This window comes from Athene cunicularia, assembly GCF_003259725.1.
Source record: "Athene cunicularia isolate RWA chromosome 5 unlocalized genomic scaffold, athCun1 chr5_part3, whole genome shotgun sequence".
In the NCBI taxonomy this organism is placed as follows: Eukaryota; Metazoa; Chordata; class Aves; order Strigiformes; family Strigidae; genus Athene; species Athene cunicularia.
In genome coordinates this window covers 2,538,907-2,556,190 of record NW_020799103.1, presented here as the reverse complement: position 1 = coordinate 2,556,190, position 17,284 = coordinate 2,538,907, and the positions used below count along the sequence as shown (strand labels likewise).

At 41.8% G+C, this 17,284-nt stretch overlaps 1 protein-coding gene across 1 annotated transcript in view; it reads left to right on the top strand.

Moving 5' to 3' along the window:
- The first annotated feature begins 76 nt into the window (after window positions 1-76).
- LOC113481301 (spondin-1) overlaps window positions 77-17,284 on the top strand; it is a 159,969-nt gene continuing 142,761 nt past the window's right edge. Inside the window, exons 1-2 of the mRNA XM_026850825.1 lie at window positions 77-299; window positions 6,798-6,904. Coding sequence (XP_026706626.1) covers window positions 77-299; window positions 6,798-6,904 — 330 coding nt within the window. The remainder of the gene's footprint in view (window positions 300-6,797; window positions 6,905-17,284) is intronic.

Sequence of the window (17,284 nt, the reverse complement as noted above, 5' to 3'; positions counted from 1 at the left end):
CCCCCGGCCCCCCTCGCCGCGGGGCTCCCGGGCACCGCCGCCGCCCCGACCAGGAAAAGTTGCGCGGAGCCCGAGGATGGGAGCGCATCTGCAGCCGCTCGCCCTGCGGCTTCTGGCGTTGACTTTCCCCTTGGTGGCGAAGGGGTTTTCGGACGAAACCTTGGAGAAAGCCGCGAAATCCGAGGGATATTGCAGTCGGATCCTGCGAGCCCAAGGCACCAGGAGGGAAGGGTACAATGAATTTAGCCTGAGGGTGGAGGGCGATCCAGAATTTTACAAGCCTGGAAACAGTTACCGGGGTAAGTTGGCCATCCCCTCCATCCCATCCTAACGGTAATGCTCAGGACAAGTGTCTCTGAAACTATAAGGCGTCTCTGCTTGTCATCTCCGTCTCCCTTCTGGCGTGCGTGTGTGTGTGTGTGACTGTGTGGGTTAAGACAGGGTAATATACTCCCCCGCATTACTTTATTGGGGATGCTTTCATGACAAGTGAGAGGGAGTTGGATTTCACAGCATCACTTGATTCCCAAACGCTAACTCGGTATTAAGAGGAATTTCCTTCATGAATCCTCTCTACCGGCTCAGCGCTAGCACAAGATCACAAGTTGGTGCAATACAAAACGACGCTCTTCCCCCGTTTACCTACTGGTGTAGGATTTCTTCCTTATCCCTTTGAATATACCAGGGAATAGAAGAAGCTTCAATATTCAGCAGGAGGGAGAGGAAACTCAGAGCTAATTGTTCTTGCCCTGAAATATGAATGTTAATATAATGAGTTAGCATATGGGCAAACAGTGATGCAGCACGCTGCCAACTTCCCACATTTTCCACTTATGTTTATCCCACCCCCCCTCTTCTTTTTTTTTTTTTTTTTTTTTTTTACAGGAAAGAGGCAGAGATGGTGCTAATGACCACTGTAAATAAGAGATGGAGGCATTGCTGCTTCTTTTCTGAGCACTTCACATACAATCGTCAAATTAACTTCCAAAGCACATTTCAGCGGATTTCTCTAATGAATAGGCAAAGGTTTTGGTCACTTGTCCTGCCTCACCATATAACGCCTTCGGAAACAAACCTTTGTGGAGTATAGTGTTAACTTTGTATTTTAAAAACACTAAGAAAGAATTTGGCCACTGTAGGGACGGTAGCTAATATACTTTATAGGCATCGCTTAGAAGAAACTCTCAAAATCTGTTTTTCAAAGTGTTTCTCCCGACCTTCCTTAGATCCAGTGTAACGAGCAATGCTTTCCCACTGCACGAACGTGGGAATCTTAGTATGGACAGGGAGAAACAAGTGGGCATGTAGCATAAACCTGTTCCCTTAAAGGCTGAAAAATAAATTTTCAGCAGGGATTAACCTGTTTTGAGCATCAGCCGGTAACTTTGCATGATTGCTGATATTTTTTTTTTTTTTTTCCCCTCAAGGATTGATTTATTTTAATGTGCTGTGAGGAAATTTACATCTTCTCCAAGTGGTTAACTGTTCCAGACATTAGGATTAGTACCTTGAGTCTGAAAGATTTCGTGTTGCGCATCAGTTTGATACGTTTGCTAAGCAGGGTAGAGATAAGTGTCATGTTCTTTGACAGTGACAAATGTGACTGTTCTTAAAAAGTTTAAGAATTTACTTCTGTAGAAGTATTATTGGATATTTTCAGTCATCTATCAAAGAAATTTCTATTGCATGGGAAAGTACTTAGTTATGTGCCACCTGAACACTTCAATCTTATCCAGATAGTCCTTTAAGGACACTTTCTGAATGGTTGGAAGAGCATAAGTAAACGTTACTGGAACATACACTTTATCTACGGTAATAGTTTAATATCATTACAGAAAGTTTCAAGAGCTCATTTTCAAAGGAATTTCTGCAGTACAACTGGAACTTTATTTCTGCTATACAGAAATGATGTGCTATTCTGTTATACAGAGGGTAGAAAATCCAACCAATAATTAAGAAATGCGGGATTATGGCACGTCTGTGGGGTTTTTTTTATCTGTAGATTGCTAGATGCGCAAATCTTCTGCAGCGTTGTACAACCTCCATTGAGTTGGAGCCAAATGTGCTTGTTTCCATGGGCCGAGCTTGATTTAATGCAATCTGGATCCTTGGCACGTTCCCTAGTGGGCTCCTGGAATAAACTAGTATTTATGCAAGGTGGATAACACAGGAATTAACTGTACGTACAAATGCTGTCCTCCACTAAATTGACGATATAGAGGCATCCGTTCATGTTCATGACTCAGTCGTTGGTTGATGTGCACACGTGGAAGACCCTTGAGCTGTGTTGACTGGAGGAAGCATCAGAGCTGTCTTGCAGAGTGGGAATCAGCCAGGATCTGTTTGCCCTAAAGGGAAATCCTGGGTGGGTCTGTGTGTATGGGAGCCTTGGGTTTGCTTTTCTCTGGAGCTGTGCTAGAGGAAAATGACCCTGAGCACTGAATAATCTATTTCAACATGTATGCACCTCCTCTGGTCTGCAAACGCTGGTGTCGGTAAATAAAAACGCGTTCTCCTGTCTGAGACAATTAAAAATGAGGTAGCAGCAGGGCTGAAGGAGCCGCCTCCCTTTCCTCCCGCACACCTAACAATGCAACAGTGGCTACGGGCTTCGTGGTGTCCCACAGAGAAGGTGACGTGACAGATTTCTAACATTTTCTGCGGGACTTCTGATGCTGTAGCCTGCGAGTGTTCTTCATCTGCCTGGTCTCTCAGGCTGCAATCCTCTTGCCTCTTCCCTTGTGGAGCAGGTGGTGGGCAGGTCCTCCCAGAGTATGGGGTTTGTGGGCACACAGTCCTGAGGCTGGTGTCCTCCTCCTACCTGCTGCTTCACTTAGACCTTGATGTAGCTGCTTTTGCTTCCACCGAAGGTCAAAGTTCCCATTGTATTCAGAGGGCACAAATGAGCCTGAAGTTTAGATGGTGTTACAGGGTAATGATCCTTGAAAATACTCAGCCCTAGCTTTATTGATCTGTAGAGTTAGATTAATGATTACAAGAGATTTCCATGAAGAATGATCTAAGTTTCATCCTATTAAAAATATAAATCAAACTGCTTCTAAAAAAGGGCAGCAGTACAGTCTTCTCATGTGCTAACGTGCAATAGATGGAGTTTCCTCCCATAATATCAGCAGATTGTTACTCGGATAAAGAAGGTGAAGGTTTGACTGATATAGCCCTTAGCTACACCTTCTGTGTGGATGCTGTTTCCATTTTTAACAGAATTTCCACCTGTAGGTCTGTTCACCACCTCAGTTTTCAAGGAAAAGCTCCTTTAATGTTAGATGCTCTGTTGCGTTCGCTTGGGGACTTCTAAGGAATGTTGAATCTTTCCTATTTCTTTCTTCCTCCCCCAACACGCAAACACTTTTATATACTTTACAAACAAGCAAGCCCTCCTTCTGTAAATATTTTAGAGGTTCTGGTGTTTCGCAAATTACGGATAAAAGTACATAGCGTGAAGTGTATTCGTTGGTGCTTGTGCGAGGTGCAACACAAGGTGTGCTGTAGCGTGGGACGCGGAAAGTCAGATTTCCTGCCTGAAACCAAAGGAGCAACGGCTTTGATCAGCCCACCTTTAGCTGGGGACTCTGCGGAAAGAGGAGCCTCGAAGGCGTGTGCCAAAGCGCAGCTTGTAAGGTAACTGGAGATCTGCCAGAGGGGATGGAAGCAGACAAAAGTAACTGTTGATATATGATCTTCTCTCGAAAATAAAATCCTTAACTTCGAGACTTGCTCTGAGATTTAACAGATCTTTACAGGAAGTTCGTATTGTTCGGTGAATGTTAATTAGCGCGACCGCAGTGGGAGCAATGCTGAGCTTTGTTTAAAATGGCAGAGCTTAGCCCGAGAAGGAGAACTCCACTCTTGTGCAACGAGGAGCTGCTATCTCTTGTGAAAACCAGATGTAGTCTGACAGCTTCCCACTGCTGCCTGTGCAATGCAAGCTGCCTCCTGTGCCGAAACAATCAGTCCGGAGCCAGCGGCTGCAGAACCGTCCCCGTAACACGGCTCTGGGTTTAGGAGAGCTTCAGACAAAGCCTTGCGCTGCAACGGTGCCTTGGCACGCCGGGGCGTTCGGAGAACCCGCCGAGATGTTTTCAGCTCGCGTTCTGGCCTAGCTCGGGGTGACCGAAGCACGTAATCCTTCTGGTATCCTTGAGCTGAGGTTGCAGGGCTCCTAAAATCCCACAGATCCGCTCTGCTCCTGCGGGTCATCGCCCTCCTGGCCCCTGGCCCGTACCGGGGCTGGCCCCGCCGCTGGCAGGACTGCTCCTGGGGACGGCGCCCAGCTGAACTCTCTGCTTGGGGGGGTTTGTTTTGTTTTACTCTTCAACTGGATGTGTTCCCTGCTTTGGCTGACAGCACAGCTGCCGTAGGAGCAGCGCGGGGAGGGGGAGGGCAGGAGCGCTCGTGTTGGAGGAAGCATGGATTTATTCTGGGTTTAAATGACTCCGCAACCACAGCATGAGCATTGCTAACCCCAGGCATTCAAAAACTATGAGTCAGGCTTTGGAATTACCTTCCACTTTTTTTTTTTTTTTTCCCCCCATGGCTTTTGTGGCATTTCAGATGTCCTCTATTTTATAGGTAGGTGTTCGTTTAGAATTTCGAAATCTTTGAACTGTAAATTTCTGAGGAAAAGGACGAAAACTGTTGAGTCAGTTCACAGCTGGATTCTCTATTTTCTTGCCTAAGTATCGAGGTATTTCTGGTGTAACCTTTTACTCACGGTGATTCAGAGTTTCGAATTACATATAATATATGGAAAAAATTGTTGCACGTAAAAGACCTTTATGGCAATTAGTTTCTAAGACTCTGTTCAAGCAAGTGTAATGCATTCATCCGTTGAGTTCAGCAGCGTGCCATTCTCAATTATGGTGACTGAGAGGCCGGCTGTGGATTTTCATTTGGATAACGCTGCAAAAGTTTGCAAAATAGGGCTAATAGCACTAATTACTGGGCAGATAATGAATTAATGAATTGGAGCAATACTTAATAGCATTAAAGCTTCTGATTACGTTTTTATGCTACTACTCAGTTCCCGTATATAAAAGGTGACAGGTTTTTTTTTCTCCTCAAAAATGATGAGGTTTAACCTCATAATAAGATTCCATGCAATGGAGAGCGTGCTGAAAGTCTTGAGAGTTGGGGGACTTGTTGTTATGCTGATCACCGCTCTAGATCTGTACAGGTGTTTGCAGGTGTTCAGGTCTAAACGTGGCGCTTTCATTTCAATTTTTAACCTTCTGTGTATCTCTCCAATCCTTCTTTTTTTTTTCACATATAGTCAAAGTTAATGTCTTTCTACAAACATGGGTTTTAGACCCCCAATACTGCTGCATAATTCTAGAAATCTTAAAAAAAAATCCTATTTTATATTTTTTTTTTCACGACTGATTTTCTAGACCAAAGAGCTCTCCATATGTTCCAAATGAATTCTGGACATATTTTGAAATTTAATCTTTTAAGGGCAATCTCTCATTTTTAGTCATGTGATTCAACCCCTCACAGCCTGGTTGTGTGAGAGGGAGTCTCGTCTATGAAGCAGCATTGGTAGCTGCAGTTTGCTCATGAAAACTCTGGGTGGTCTTCAGTTTTTATTGTGCCAGTCGGGGTTTGAGAGTGTGACAATAGTGTGTACTATGAGCATCACTGTCTGCATTATGCTTGAAGTAAAAGCTACTTAAAAGTATTACTAATCTAGTTTACTTTCTCTCTTCCTTTTAATTAAAAAAAACCCTTTTCCCCTAAAATTAAAGTCTACTTCAGTAAAGGATTCCTGTAAGGTGTTGAAAAGGGTTCAGTAATTTTAAAACTCCCCCCAAAAGTTCTGCCTCAAAACTTTGCCTCATTCCAGCTTTTTGATAGTGTTCAAAAGAACCACCTGACTGTGGTGCTGGGTGTGGTGCTTAGAAACTGATAATAAGAAATAGGAAAAAAAAAAATCATATAGAGGTATCACGCACTAGCAGAAAATGAGGGGTGTAATTCTGACTCTAAGCATGGTAAAATCGGATCAGTCGACATTCCGTTATTTGTTCTCTGCTGGTGGATCCAATGGCACCTTCCTGGTCAGGACTGGTGTGTGAAGAAGGGTGTCTTGCTGATGTGGGGGATGCTTTGGCATTCAGAGCTGGCAGCACAGCCTTTAGAGCCCAGCTTTAGCCACGAGCTTAACTTTGTGTCCTGTTCTGACCTGAAGTTAAAGGAAAGAAAGTTTTAGAGCAACAACCTCCACCAGTTGGAGTACTGTGTTGGGAGTAGCTGGGCTGGAGCTGGCGGTATTGTCATCTTGCTTTACAGTTAAAGAGACTTTCTGTGTACTAAAATGCCTAGGTACATGTCTGTGCTCAGAACAGGACGAAAGCTGAAGCCAAATATTCAAAAAATGTTTCTTATGTTAAAAAAACAAAAAACAAACCCAACAAAAAACCACCACCACCCCAAAAAAAAAAAAAAAAAAAAAAAAAAAACCAAAAAAAAAAAAATAGCCCTCTTGCAGATCTGAGCAGATTCGCCATCTGCTTAAAAAAAAAAAAAAAAGTTTGTGTGGAAAAAACAATAGCTGAGGTATTTCACATCATGCCAGTGTTTTCCAGTTTATGTGGAAACTTGGACTGTGGCTGGTTTTTGTATTCTGGCTGGCCCCGCTCCATGTTGTGAGCGCTCTAGCTTGTGTTAATACCAATTTAAAACACTCACCTTGCTCAAGTCGAACCGTGACGTGATGTGCAAGTAACCGGTTCCACAGTTAATACCGTGTTTTCGTTATTTCTCTGTTCGTTATATCTCAGTGACGCTTTCTGCTGCCACTCCTGCTTACTTCCGAGGATTCACGCTGATCGCTCTCAAGGAGGGGAAAGAAGGCGACAAAGAAGAAGATCATGCAGGAACTTTTCAGGTGAGAGAACTTTCTCTGACCTGTACTTCTAGGAGTCTTCCTCACTGTGTGCTTGGCTCAAAGGGAAAATTTCTACACGCAGCAGAATGCAGACTGTGCTTCACTAAGAATAAATATTTGTGGATGTTGACATAAAACAAACGTAGACTAATTTATATTCCATGCAACCTCTTCAAGAGGTCAAGGCTTTTGTACCTTGACTTCGGCTTGGCTTCCCACGTTCTTACAGCTAAACATGGGCATCAATTATTTGAACCTGGAGCCTAGGACGCACCTGAGTTTGTTATCCAAAGTGAATACGAAAATTGTTTTATTCGCGTTCTATTTTCTGTATTTCTTTGCCTAGATATTTTTGCCCGTCTGGATGTAGATTATGACTAAGAATTGTTTGCCACGGCTGTAATGACTGTTTTATCAGCCATCAATTAGGTTCTGCTGTGTTACTGACGCTCAGTAGTACTTCACTTAACGAACACATTCAGCGGGATGAAATGTTGTTTACCATTTTTTAAAAAGGGATCAGAATCCAGAGTGATGACTCACAAAATAGTATTTCCAGCTATTTCCAGATCATATTGCATGAAAGGAATTCTGGAAATCGAGAATACACATCATATTTATGAAAGTAGGTAGAAATTACGTAGGCTTGTTGTTTCTCGGATGGGACAGTTTGCTATTTGATATTTCACACTTAGAAATATTGTTGAGTGCTGTTGATTATAAATTACAGGATGGGTAATAATATTGATACTAATTTTAATAATCAACTTAACCCTAGCATCCCTTCCTGAAGCATCTTCCGGGTTTCGTAAATAACAAATATGATGTGCAAACTCAATAAGCGTTTGCCCTGTTGTCCTATTGAGCTTGCTTAGAGACCTCTCCCTGGTTTTCATACATCCAGAAAATCTAGAATAAGTGAGAATTTATTTGATGACGGAATAATTCCATCTTCCTTAAAATTAAACCATTTCCTAAGATTATCTGGGAGAAATCTGTTGAATATGGACAGTTTGGGGGGTTTTTTTTAAGAATAATCTAGCACTGAGGCATCAGCTGCTGTTAACGAGTAGAAATGGTGGTGCTTCATCTCTTTTAAAAGAAACAGCACCGTTTAATTTAGTATTTCAGTTGTTAATGTTTCTGTAGCTGTGACTAATGAGCAAGACTTGGCCCGAGTTTTGCCTTTATGGCCAGGTGTAAGTGTAACTCACAGTGTAGTGAGAAGCTCGCTAAGCTTTGCTGAAGTACAGAAGTACAGAGGAATTTTGAAGTCAGCAGAGTGAGATACAAACAGCAGTTCTACATAGATCAAAAAAAGAAAAATCCCAGTGGATCTCAGTGCAGAGGATTGTTTAATTTTACTGTATGGATTGCAATCTGAAATCGGTGTTCTAATTGGCGGATGAGTTTCAAATTTGATGCGTAACTAAATTTGGTATTTCTGTGGCGCTGACAGTACGCGCTGTGCTCATCCCACATTAGCACAATTAACTGAAGTTCATTCAGACAGCGCCTGCCAGTTCTGCCTGTACTGATAGAGCTTTCAGGTTCTCATTTAGGTATGCAGTGAGTGCTTCCAGTGATAAATAACGACGTCTCGTGTCGTGGTTAGGTGCTAGTAACTAGGGGAGGAAAGCAAGCTGTTCAGTTCAAGGGTTTGCACTGTGTTTTTATTAAACTGTGAAGACCCCAATGGCATCTAAACAGCTGTGCAGAGTAAGAAAAAACTGTGTACAATGACTTACATGCCACTCACAGCTACGTATTTCATGTGCTCGATGGAGAATATCTTAGTGAATTATCTAGTGGACAGAACTCAGTGAGAATTCCTTAATAGTGGCAAGACACGAAATGCTGCTTCTGGGTTACTGCCATGAACTTCTGCCTCCTTGAGGAGACATCCAACGATCTGTTCAAATAATAGTCGAAACAAAGCACGTGAATGCGTTGCGTGAAAGTGCTTCCTTCATATCAGCAAGACTTTGCGGTACAGCCAGGATAGAGAGAATGAAAGTTGACCAAGACAGACACATGTTTTCCCCCTGTGCCTCGGAGACTGTAAAACACTGTGTGAGCCTGCGAGTGCTGCTTTCAAATTGCATTGGGTTGCAGTGTCTTTCACGAGGAAAACCTGAATCCTTACTTTAGACCGAGGTTAAGATCCCATCGGGCCCACGGCTTTTGTTTTGCACAGCTATCGAGTGTTAAAACTGATCAAGAGGTGAAATGCCTCAAAGTACTGCAGGGGGCATGTGCTAGAGGAGCAAGGTGTTAGATGAGGATAAACGTCTCGGTGACCGTACGGACGTGGCACGCCTTAGGCTGGGAAGACACGGCTTTCCGTGGTCACGTTCATGCTGCAGCAGGTTGAGTTGCAAAGGATGAACGTGCAGTGAGCGGCTGCCGCGAGTTTGCTTTGCTCTGCCTTTTACAACCTCTTCATGGCTCATTTACTCTTGTCTGACTCTTGCAAGTCAGCAGGTACGGTCAATCTTCATTAATCATTAACCTGCTGGGTCCTCATCCTGTAAATAGCACCACTTAAAATTCTTGGTTAGACGGGTATTTTTTTCCCTGTGCGTTTTTTGGTTACTTTGCCATGGAGTAGAGACCTCTAGAGAAGTGTAGCTTGAACTCCACCATTCCCAATCTGTTTTCCTCTGAGAAAACTGAGACTTTTAAATCTGATTTTACTGTTGTTTGCTTGTTTAATGCAGCCAAACTTCCTTTTCTTTGTCCTTGTATCACACCCAGGGCACGATTTGGCTTTAAAATAAACAAATTGCATCGTCTCCCACAAACATATGTTAAATAGCTAAATTAAATATGGTTGGGGAATTAGATGCCAAATTCAGTCGTAGAAGTTTGGGGATATAATAATGCAGCTCTTACTTAGGCCGGTAGTAATTGTGCAACTCAGGGGCACGTTGCAGCTCTCCGAAAGCTTTGGATATCGTGTCCCGTTGGCCTCTTTACACAGGCCGTTCCCAACTGTTGTCATGCAGACTGCTGATCTTTCTCTTTTGTAACGTTTAGCAACACTCTGCAAATTGTTTGAAGGCAAATTAGACTCGAGGGTAACAATCAAGCACTGATTGACTATAGAACAGTATCTATACAGGCTGTTTTAATCAACGTGTATGCAATGTAATAGATTTAGCCTGGTAAATAATGTAGAATAAGATAAATTTAGTGCTGAGCCTCATCTATCTCATTCTCTGAGGAAGAATAAATACTCCAAGAACGTTCTTGGTGGAAGTTTTCTGAATCTGTTCTGAAGATAGGTACGACAACAAAAAATCCATCTCCGAGTGGCCTGTTCAAACACTTTGGTATATTTTATTTTATAGACAATTTATGGAAAACACTCTAGAGCTTTTCCTAATGTCTAGAGTCTTTACTAATAGTGATTAAATTGCTCTCTCATCAGGTTATGTTCCTTAATTAAGAATTTTCTTGGTTTTGAGACAGCGAATCTGAATTTTTTGTTGTTCTCTTTTTCATTCCACACACCCGCTACCTGTCTCTTACTAAAATTTTCATATTTTCATTATAGGGCATCTTTTTTTTCAATTTGCCGTTTCTGCAGTCAAGTTGAGGGTTCAGTCTCACTTATATTCCCCAGAATTGTGCACCATACTCCATCCGGACCCTAAGCATAAAACCATACCGAATTTACATACAGTAATCCTTTGGTGTATCATAAATGCTACCCTAGTCTTCATGCAGAATCCTCAAAGTGGATGCAGCTTGCACTTATCACAGGAGCATCTCACGATAAAGTCTGATATCCTTTCCTGCATGTCGTATTGCTGCAAACAGTACGACTCCTCATTTTCTCTCTGTGCATTTTATTCCTTCTAAGTGTAGAGCTTTGTTCAATATATCAAGAAAGTTCTGGACTACGATCCTATCCTTCAAAGTGCTCATGATTCCTCCAAAAATCGGCGCTGTTTATGGACTTTATAAATACATGTTTGACAGTTAAACCGTCACTATAAAATATTGTGTGCCAGCATGACCCGTGTTTCTCAGGTGCCGTGATAAACCAAGTCTAAAGACTCAAAATGTCACTTCTCTGTGTTGTTTTGGCGTAATCAGCTGTTAGATCCTTACGTCCGCTATTTTTGTGATAGTTAAGTGCACTAGTTAAACACATTCGTCATAGTAGTGGTCCTGGACGTGTCCTTTGGACCGTCTTTGCTCTAGATTGACTCGAGAAATTCTTAGTTTAGTTCACTGGAATTAACGACCCACCAATGTAAGGACACAAGCAGTAGCAAGAGTGAAGGTTTTATTAAAAGTATGGCATTTATAAAAGCTAGGGACGTATGCTGAAGAAGAAAACATTTAAGGAAAATTGGAGCAGTCGTCAGCTAAGTGGTCCTTTTTTTTTCCTAAGTCCTCCTTCTCTAGGTTTACCCTGAAACGATAGCCTCAAACATTGCCTTTCTTTTTGAAGACGTGCTGACCAGTTCTTTTGATGCCGTTTAGCTGACTGATGTGCTTCCCAAAGCTTTTAGATTAAAAGGTATTTTTACAAGCTCTTAGAGAAGCAGTTCCTCAATTGCCGTGTTCCAGCATTTTATAGGAATCTTACATCTTTTTAAGCAGTTGATGTACGGCGTTTTGAAAGAAACAGCCTTAAAAGGCTTTTAGCCGTGTCTCCTGATTTTCTAGTTCTTGTATTTATAAGCAAAGTTTGTTTATAGTTTTTTTTTTTAATAATTAATGACTGCAATTATTTATTAAGGGTTTTTTATGTTAAAGATTAATCTTTGCTTACTCAATCTTGGTGTTGTACTCAAATTTTATTTTATTTTTTTAAATTTTTACCCCAATATAAGCGCATCAGACTCCTTAGCAAACGGCTAATTCTGGGACATACGAAGTAATGTAGTTTTGTTGGACACGTGTTCAGAACTCTCAAGTGTTTTGCTCCTGTTTTCATTCTCTACATTCCCTTCCCCAGCATCTTATTACTGAAACTGGGTCTGTCATCTTCCTGCTTGTAATCATACGGAAGTAACGCGTTTTCTCTCTGATTCGTTGTGAAACGTTCCATCCCCAGTGGTTTGCAAACTGGGGGGGATGAGTTTCCATTTCCTAGAGAAACCACATAGTTTAGGTTTCTTAGTAAAGCTTCCTCAGACTAGTGAATGAAAACAATATTCTAATGAAATTTTCAAATTTTTCAGGGTTTTCTTGAGTGAGGGCTGAGACATTACAGTTAGGAGATATAATCCTATGTGAGATAGGATTATATATATTTAAATAGATTTAAAAATACATTTAAAAATAGATATTTAATTTATTTTTTTTAAAAAAAGGATGCTTTTTACTTGTGTCTTTAAACCTGTTAATTATGTGTCCATGATGTCATATACCTACTTTCCATTTATCAAACGGGAAAGAATACAAAGCTGTCTGCGTTTGGTTTCAGAGATAGATGCTGTATCCCCAAAAAGAGGAGGAATGCGGTTGCATCCAAACCCCTAAACGAAAATTCTTTATGAAGTATTGATCGGCAGTTCTACTATCAGCAGGAGATAAATCCATGTGAAATAGTTGTAAACTGTTAAATTCATGATCCAAAGCTATAATTACAGGACTGTGTTAAATATGGAAGAATCAGAATAAGCCAGGTTGATGATTTTGGGACCGAGAAGGTAGAGATGGATTCTGAGTTTGTAAAATTTAAGTCTCCTGGTCTTTTGTATTTTTGTGAGAATCGTTATTGCATATATTATTCTAGGCAGGAAAAAAAAAATAAATTCAAAGGTAAAACATGCTGTAGTTCACACTTCCTGGGGGCGGGATTGATTGTCCTTGATGAAAACTTCCACATAATTTTCTAGAACTCTCCAACTTCCATATCCCTATACATGGGAATTAAATATGAGCCTAAAACAGAAGGGAAAAAAAAAAAAAAAAGCATCTGCCACATCCAGTTATAGCATTGACTGGAAAGTGTGGACACTAAGTTTGAATACAAAAATCTCTGGTATGCCAGAGAAACCTTAACCACTTATTGGCAATGTTTTGGTTAAAAATGGTCTTGGGAGAAAGTTATGCCTTGCTTCGTGTAGTAAAAGATACTAATTTAAGAGTGGTGAGCAACAGGAACTTGCAGAAAAGAAACAGCTCTGTGATAGCGATCGTTTGCTATTGATGAGGCTGTAGAAAAAAGCAAGTTAGATTCCGACACCGTAGGAGTTTTTGCATCCTTCCTTTACATTTTTTTTTTTTTCTTCTTCTGGTTTGGACTTGTGCCTTGAATGAGGTAAAAATTTTCGCATTGTAAGGTATTTTTTTGCTATACTAAACGTTGGCTTGTTATACCTTCACAACTCCCTCAACCCATTGTATGCGTAGTTGCCGTGTCTTTTAGAATTAATTATCGAAACTAGAAAATTGCACAGCCAAAATCAGAAAATATAAGACATTTCTGAATACTGTTTTATGATGTGTTTTAGTACAGTAGATCTTTGAAGTACTAGCTGACACACATTTATGAAGAGGAAGTAAATATCAACCTGTTCTTGCAGTGTAACTTTGTTCACTGCTGGACAAAAATGGGTTTAATTTCTTAGCGCAGGCTCTTACTTCCATTGACAGCTTGCTTATCTCAACTCTGCGAGGTTTCACGTAGCTTCCTGGTTTATTGTGTCGTAGGGAAAGAGCCAAGAGGCTTTCTGTGAAAGCCCTCTGAGATTTTTGTGGACCCAGACTCTTCCACCGTGGTTTGCCAGGAGAGTGAGAGTCAACAGGTACAAGTAGAAACAAGAAGTGGTAAGACCAGATTTAAGGAAGAACTTTTTCTCTGCAAGGATGGTGAGGCGGTGGCAGAGGTTGCCCAGAGAGGACTCTGCAGTTTCCAGTCTTGAAGGTTTTGAAGACTTGCTTGGATAAAGGCATTTCTATTTCTAGCGGTGTATTTTGGTCACTGGAGTTATGACCAGGTGCCAGCACACAGAGCACTGCCCAGTCTCTGGTACAGACACGCTCCCGTACAGTTATACTCGGTCTGTAGTGCGAGATGTGTGCACTTTCTCTTACACAGGCAGTTGAATCTCTACAAGTTCACGACCATTGATTTCATATTGAAAAACTTGCCCATGTGTACCTTTCTGTTAAGTGTTCCTACCCTCAGCGCTCAGAGACCTCGTCCCCCCAGCCCTGCTTGGACAGGGAGATGGATGTAACGCTGACTCACCGAGGGGAGATGGATGTAACACTGACTCCCTCTCAGCCAGCCTCATTTTAACTATGCTGGAGTGTTAAGGGTTTTCTTGCTGTGTCACTAGCATCACTTTTAGAAATTTCTATTCTATATCGTTTTATTTATTTGACTTCAGATTTTCTGCCTTTTTCTTTTTTCATTTCTTCACCATTTTCCTGTCTCTGCTTAATTATGGAAAATATCATCTAGCTTCTGGCCATGTAGTTTTTAGTCCTCTTTCTTTGCTCCAATTTTATTTATTCATTTTTCTTTCTATCTACCTTTTCTTTTGGGGAAATGCTATTTCTTGAGAAAGACTTCAAATGATTATTGCGTCACAGTAAGAGCATATGTTTTTTGGAAAGGGTTATGCCTAAACAAATATTTTATTTGTTGATGTTTCAAGTTCTGCTTTCAAAAAAAAAAAAAACAAAAAAAAAACCACAAAATCCCCCTAGAAATGCTAAAACAAAATACAGGAAGCGCGCCTCAAAATTCCAGATTCCTCTTCAGATCCAAGGCTTAACACTCAGGTTACCTCAAGTCTAACTTCTTCCCTGCCTTGCAGCCTACCTATGCAATGCCAGACTGACATCGCAAGACATCAGAATGGGCTAATTACATCTCCTGTTTAAAAAAAAAAAAAAATAAAAAAAAAATACTAGTTTATTCTGTTCCTTGGATTAGGACTAAACTGCAAGACTTTTAAAGAGGCTCCTGAAGAGGCTTATTAGAGAATTGTCTCCTAGAATTTGGTGCTGACGCTTAAGGAGTCAGCTCCCCTCTGTGGGAAGCAGTAAAGCGAGGAAATGGCCCTGGGAGCACTGTCCCCTCCTGCCTTGGGGACTTCAGTCTGCAATCCGGACACCTCAGCGTTGGGACCTCCCTTCTGCACTTTTTGGGGTTTGGAGACCGTTTGATGCCTTATGAGGGTTCTCTGTTCGGGTCTCGCTTCCAGGCTCAAGGCCAGTTTCGTACTGCAGTTCTTTAATTCAGAACTAAGTCTAGTTCTGGGAGTGCAGATCCCACTAGTCTCTTTTGTCAATGAGTAGAACCTGTATGTTGTTCCCCTGGGCGGTATTTAAGAGGGCACACGTTCCTTTAGAGTCACTAAGATAGATATTTCAAATATCCCTTTTATCCAGCCCACTAATCTACCCAAGTCATTGTTACTCCAGTGTCCGATAGCCTGCCCTCAGATGGTGACTCACCTGGGGCATGTGAAATGTTGGGAAAGATGTTTAACCATCTGGCGACAGCCAGATGCTTTACAGTTGCTGTAGGGTAACTGCCATGGGTTATAGCTCTAGATGTATGTGGGCTCCAGGTTTGTTGAAACGTCTATTCAGCATCTCTTTCTTCATTCATAATGTTACCGTCAGGCTTTACTTCCTAGATTTCCCTTTTGGTCTCCTCATTATTTACCAGCTTCAACTAAGGCAGTCAGCAATTATTCTAGATTCTTTGTGTCTCTACTGAGAAAGATCAGCACTCATCTCATTAGTTCCCATTATCCTTCTTTAACGCTCCAAGAATTACCTCTGATGTAGTTATTGACCATTCTGCAGCATCAGAAAAACCTTCAGCGTGTCAGTTCCAATCAAGAGGACCTTAGAGCAAGTGTCTGTTCTTTGCATTTCCGCTTTACATCAGGTTACAAAGCTTTTATCGGGTATTCCCTACTGATCTGGACTTCTTCAGCTGTCACTGCCTGTAATCCTAGCTAGGATAGCTATGGATCTGGACATCCGTGCCACCCCCGTAATGACACGGGGCTTTACAGAGGCAGGTTACGCTGAGGAAATGTGCTTATTCTGACAGTTCTCTCCAAATGAGCACCGCCAGCCGCCCGGCTACAGTGACTACACTATGGAAGTACAGAATTATGTCTGTACTTGAAAGGTGTGTGGGTTTTTTTTTTTTTTTTCCTCAGAATGTTCGTTCTTTTCCCTTTAAGTGATTTCAAGGGTGGTGGTGGGGAAAGGGTGGGTGAAGGTGATCATAAAGGCTGGGACTGAACTTAACACTGTCTCTAGGCTCTATGGACATTTCTATACTTTAAGAAAATACTGCTGTCAGTCCTCTAGACTTCTGAGGAAGGTGCATGTATGCCGGTAGAAAGTCTCCCAATTAAATTTAAATGGTGTCTCTTTTTTTTTTTTTTTTTCCCCCTCCAGTGTCTTCAGAAGAGTTGTGATGACTTAGCAATGTAATGGCTCTTTTAAATTCAGGAATTTACCTACGTGACTTGCTCATGAATGGCTGTTGTAGGGAAAATCCTTCCCCCAGGTTTCATAGTCAAGTGAGGCAAGTCAGTTCTCCTCCCGACTCACGGCTGAATTAATTGCTACCAGACTAAACGTACTGCTTACTATGCCAGCTGTCTTGAGAACTGATTTCTGAATTCAGGAGGCAGTTTTGCATTACCCAAGTGACAATATATTTAGCTTTCGTCATTCTAGACTGCATGCGTACTCTTCTCAGACCTAGATGCGGTCCACCCTGACGGTGGTCCTCCCTTACAGCTGTTCCCTTTCTAACGGTGGTAGGGACCTCTCAATGTTTGCAAAGGGATACTGTTTCAACTTGCGTTGCTGTCCTCAACAGCTGTAATTGATTATTCTCTTTGCTGTGATAGCTCTTTCTCATGACCTAACAACCCCGGATCATTAGTCATCAGATCAGTGTATTTATTCTGCATCCGAGTGATGCAAGCTCTCGCTGGAAGACACCAGAGAACAGTCATAAACAGATACGATCTCACCACAGACCGCTTCTGAGTCGGGTTATTTCTCAAGCCGTGGGTTGGATGTTTCCGTCCTAGATAGCATCAGGACACCTCCTTACTTATAGGACTGTCTTACAGGGGCTTGACTTACTAATCAAGCACTACAAAATCAAGGATAAATCTAGAAATACCGCACCAGCTGCCAACATAGTTATGTAGTTTTGTTTTCCGAAACGATTCTTGGCTCCTGCTCCAAGTAATTGTGCTTGTGGAAGGATCTGTTGCTGGAAATTGCCCACGGTGGGAATCGATACATCAACAATCATTGAAAGGGGACAGAAAAGTTCCTTGTGAGTAACTACGTTCCTCAGAAGTGGGTTGCATTTTTTTTAAACTTTTTATCTCTGCTCATCCCCCCCCCCCCCCC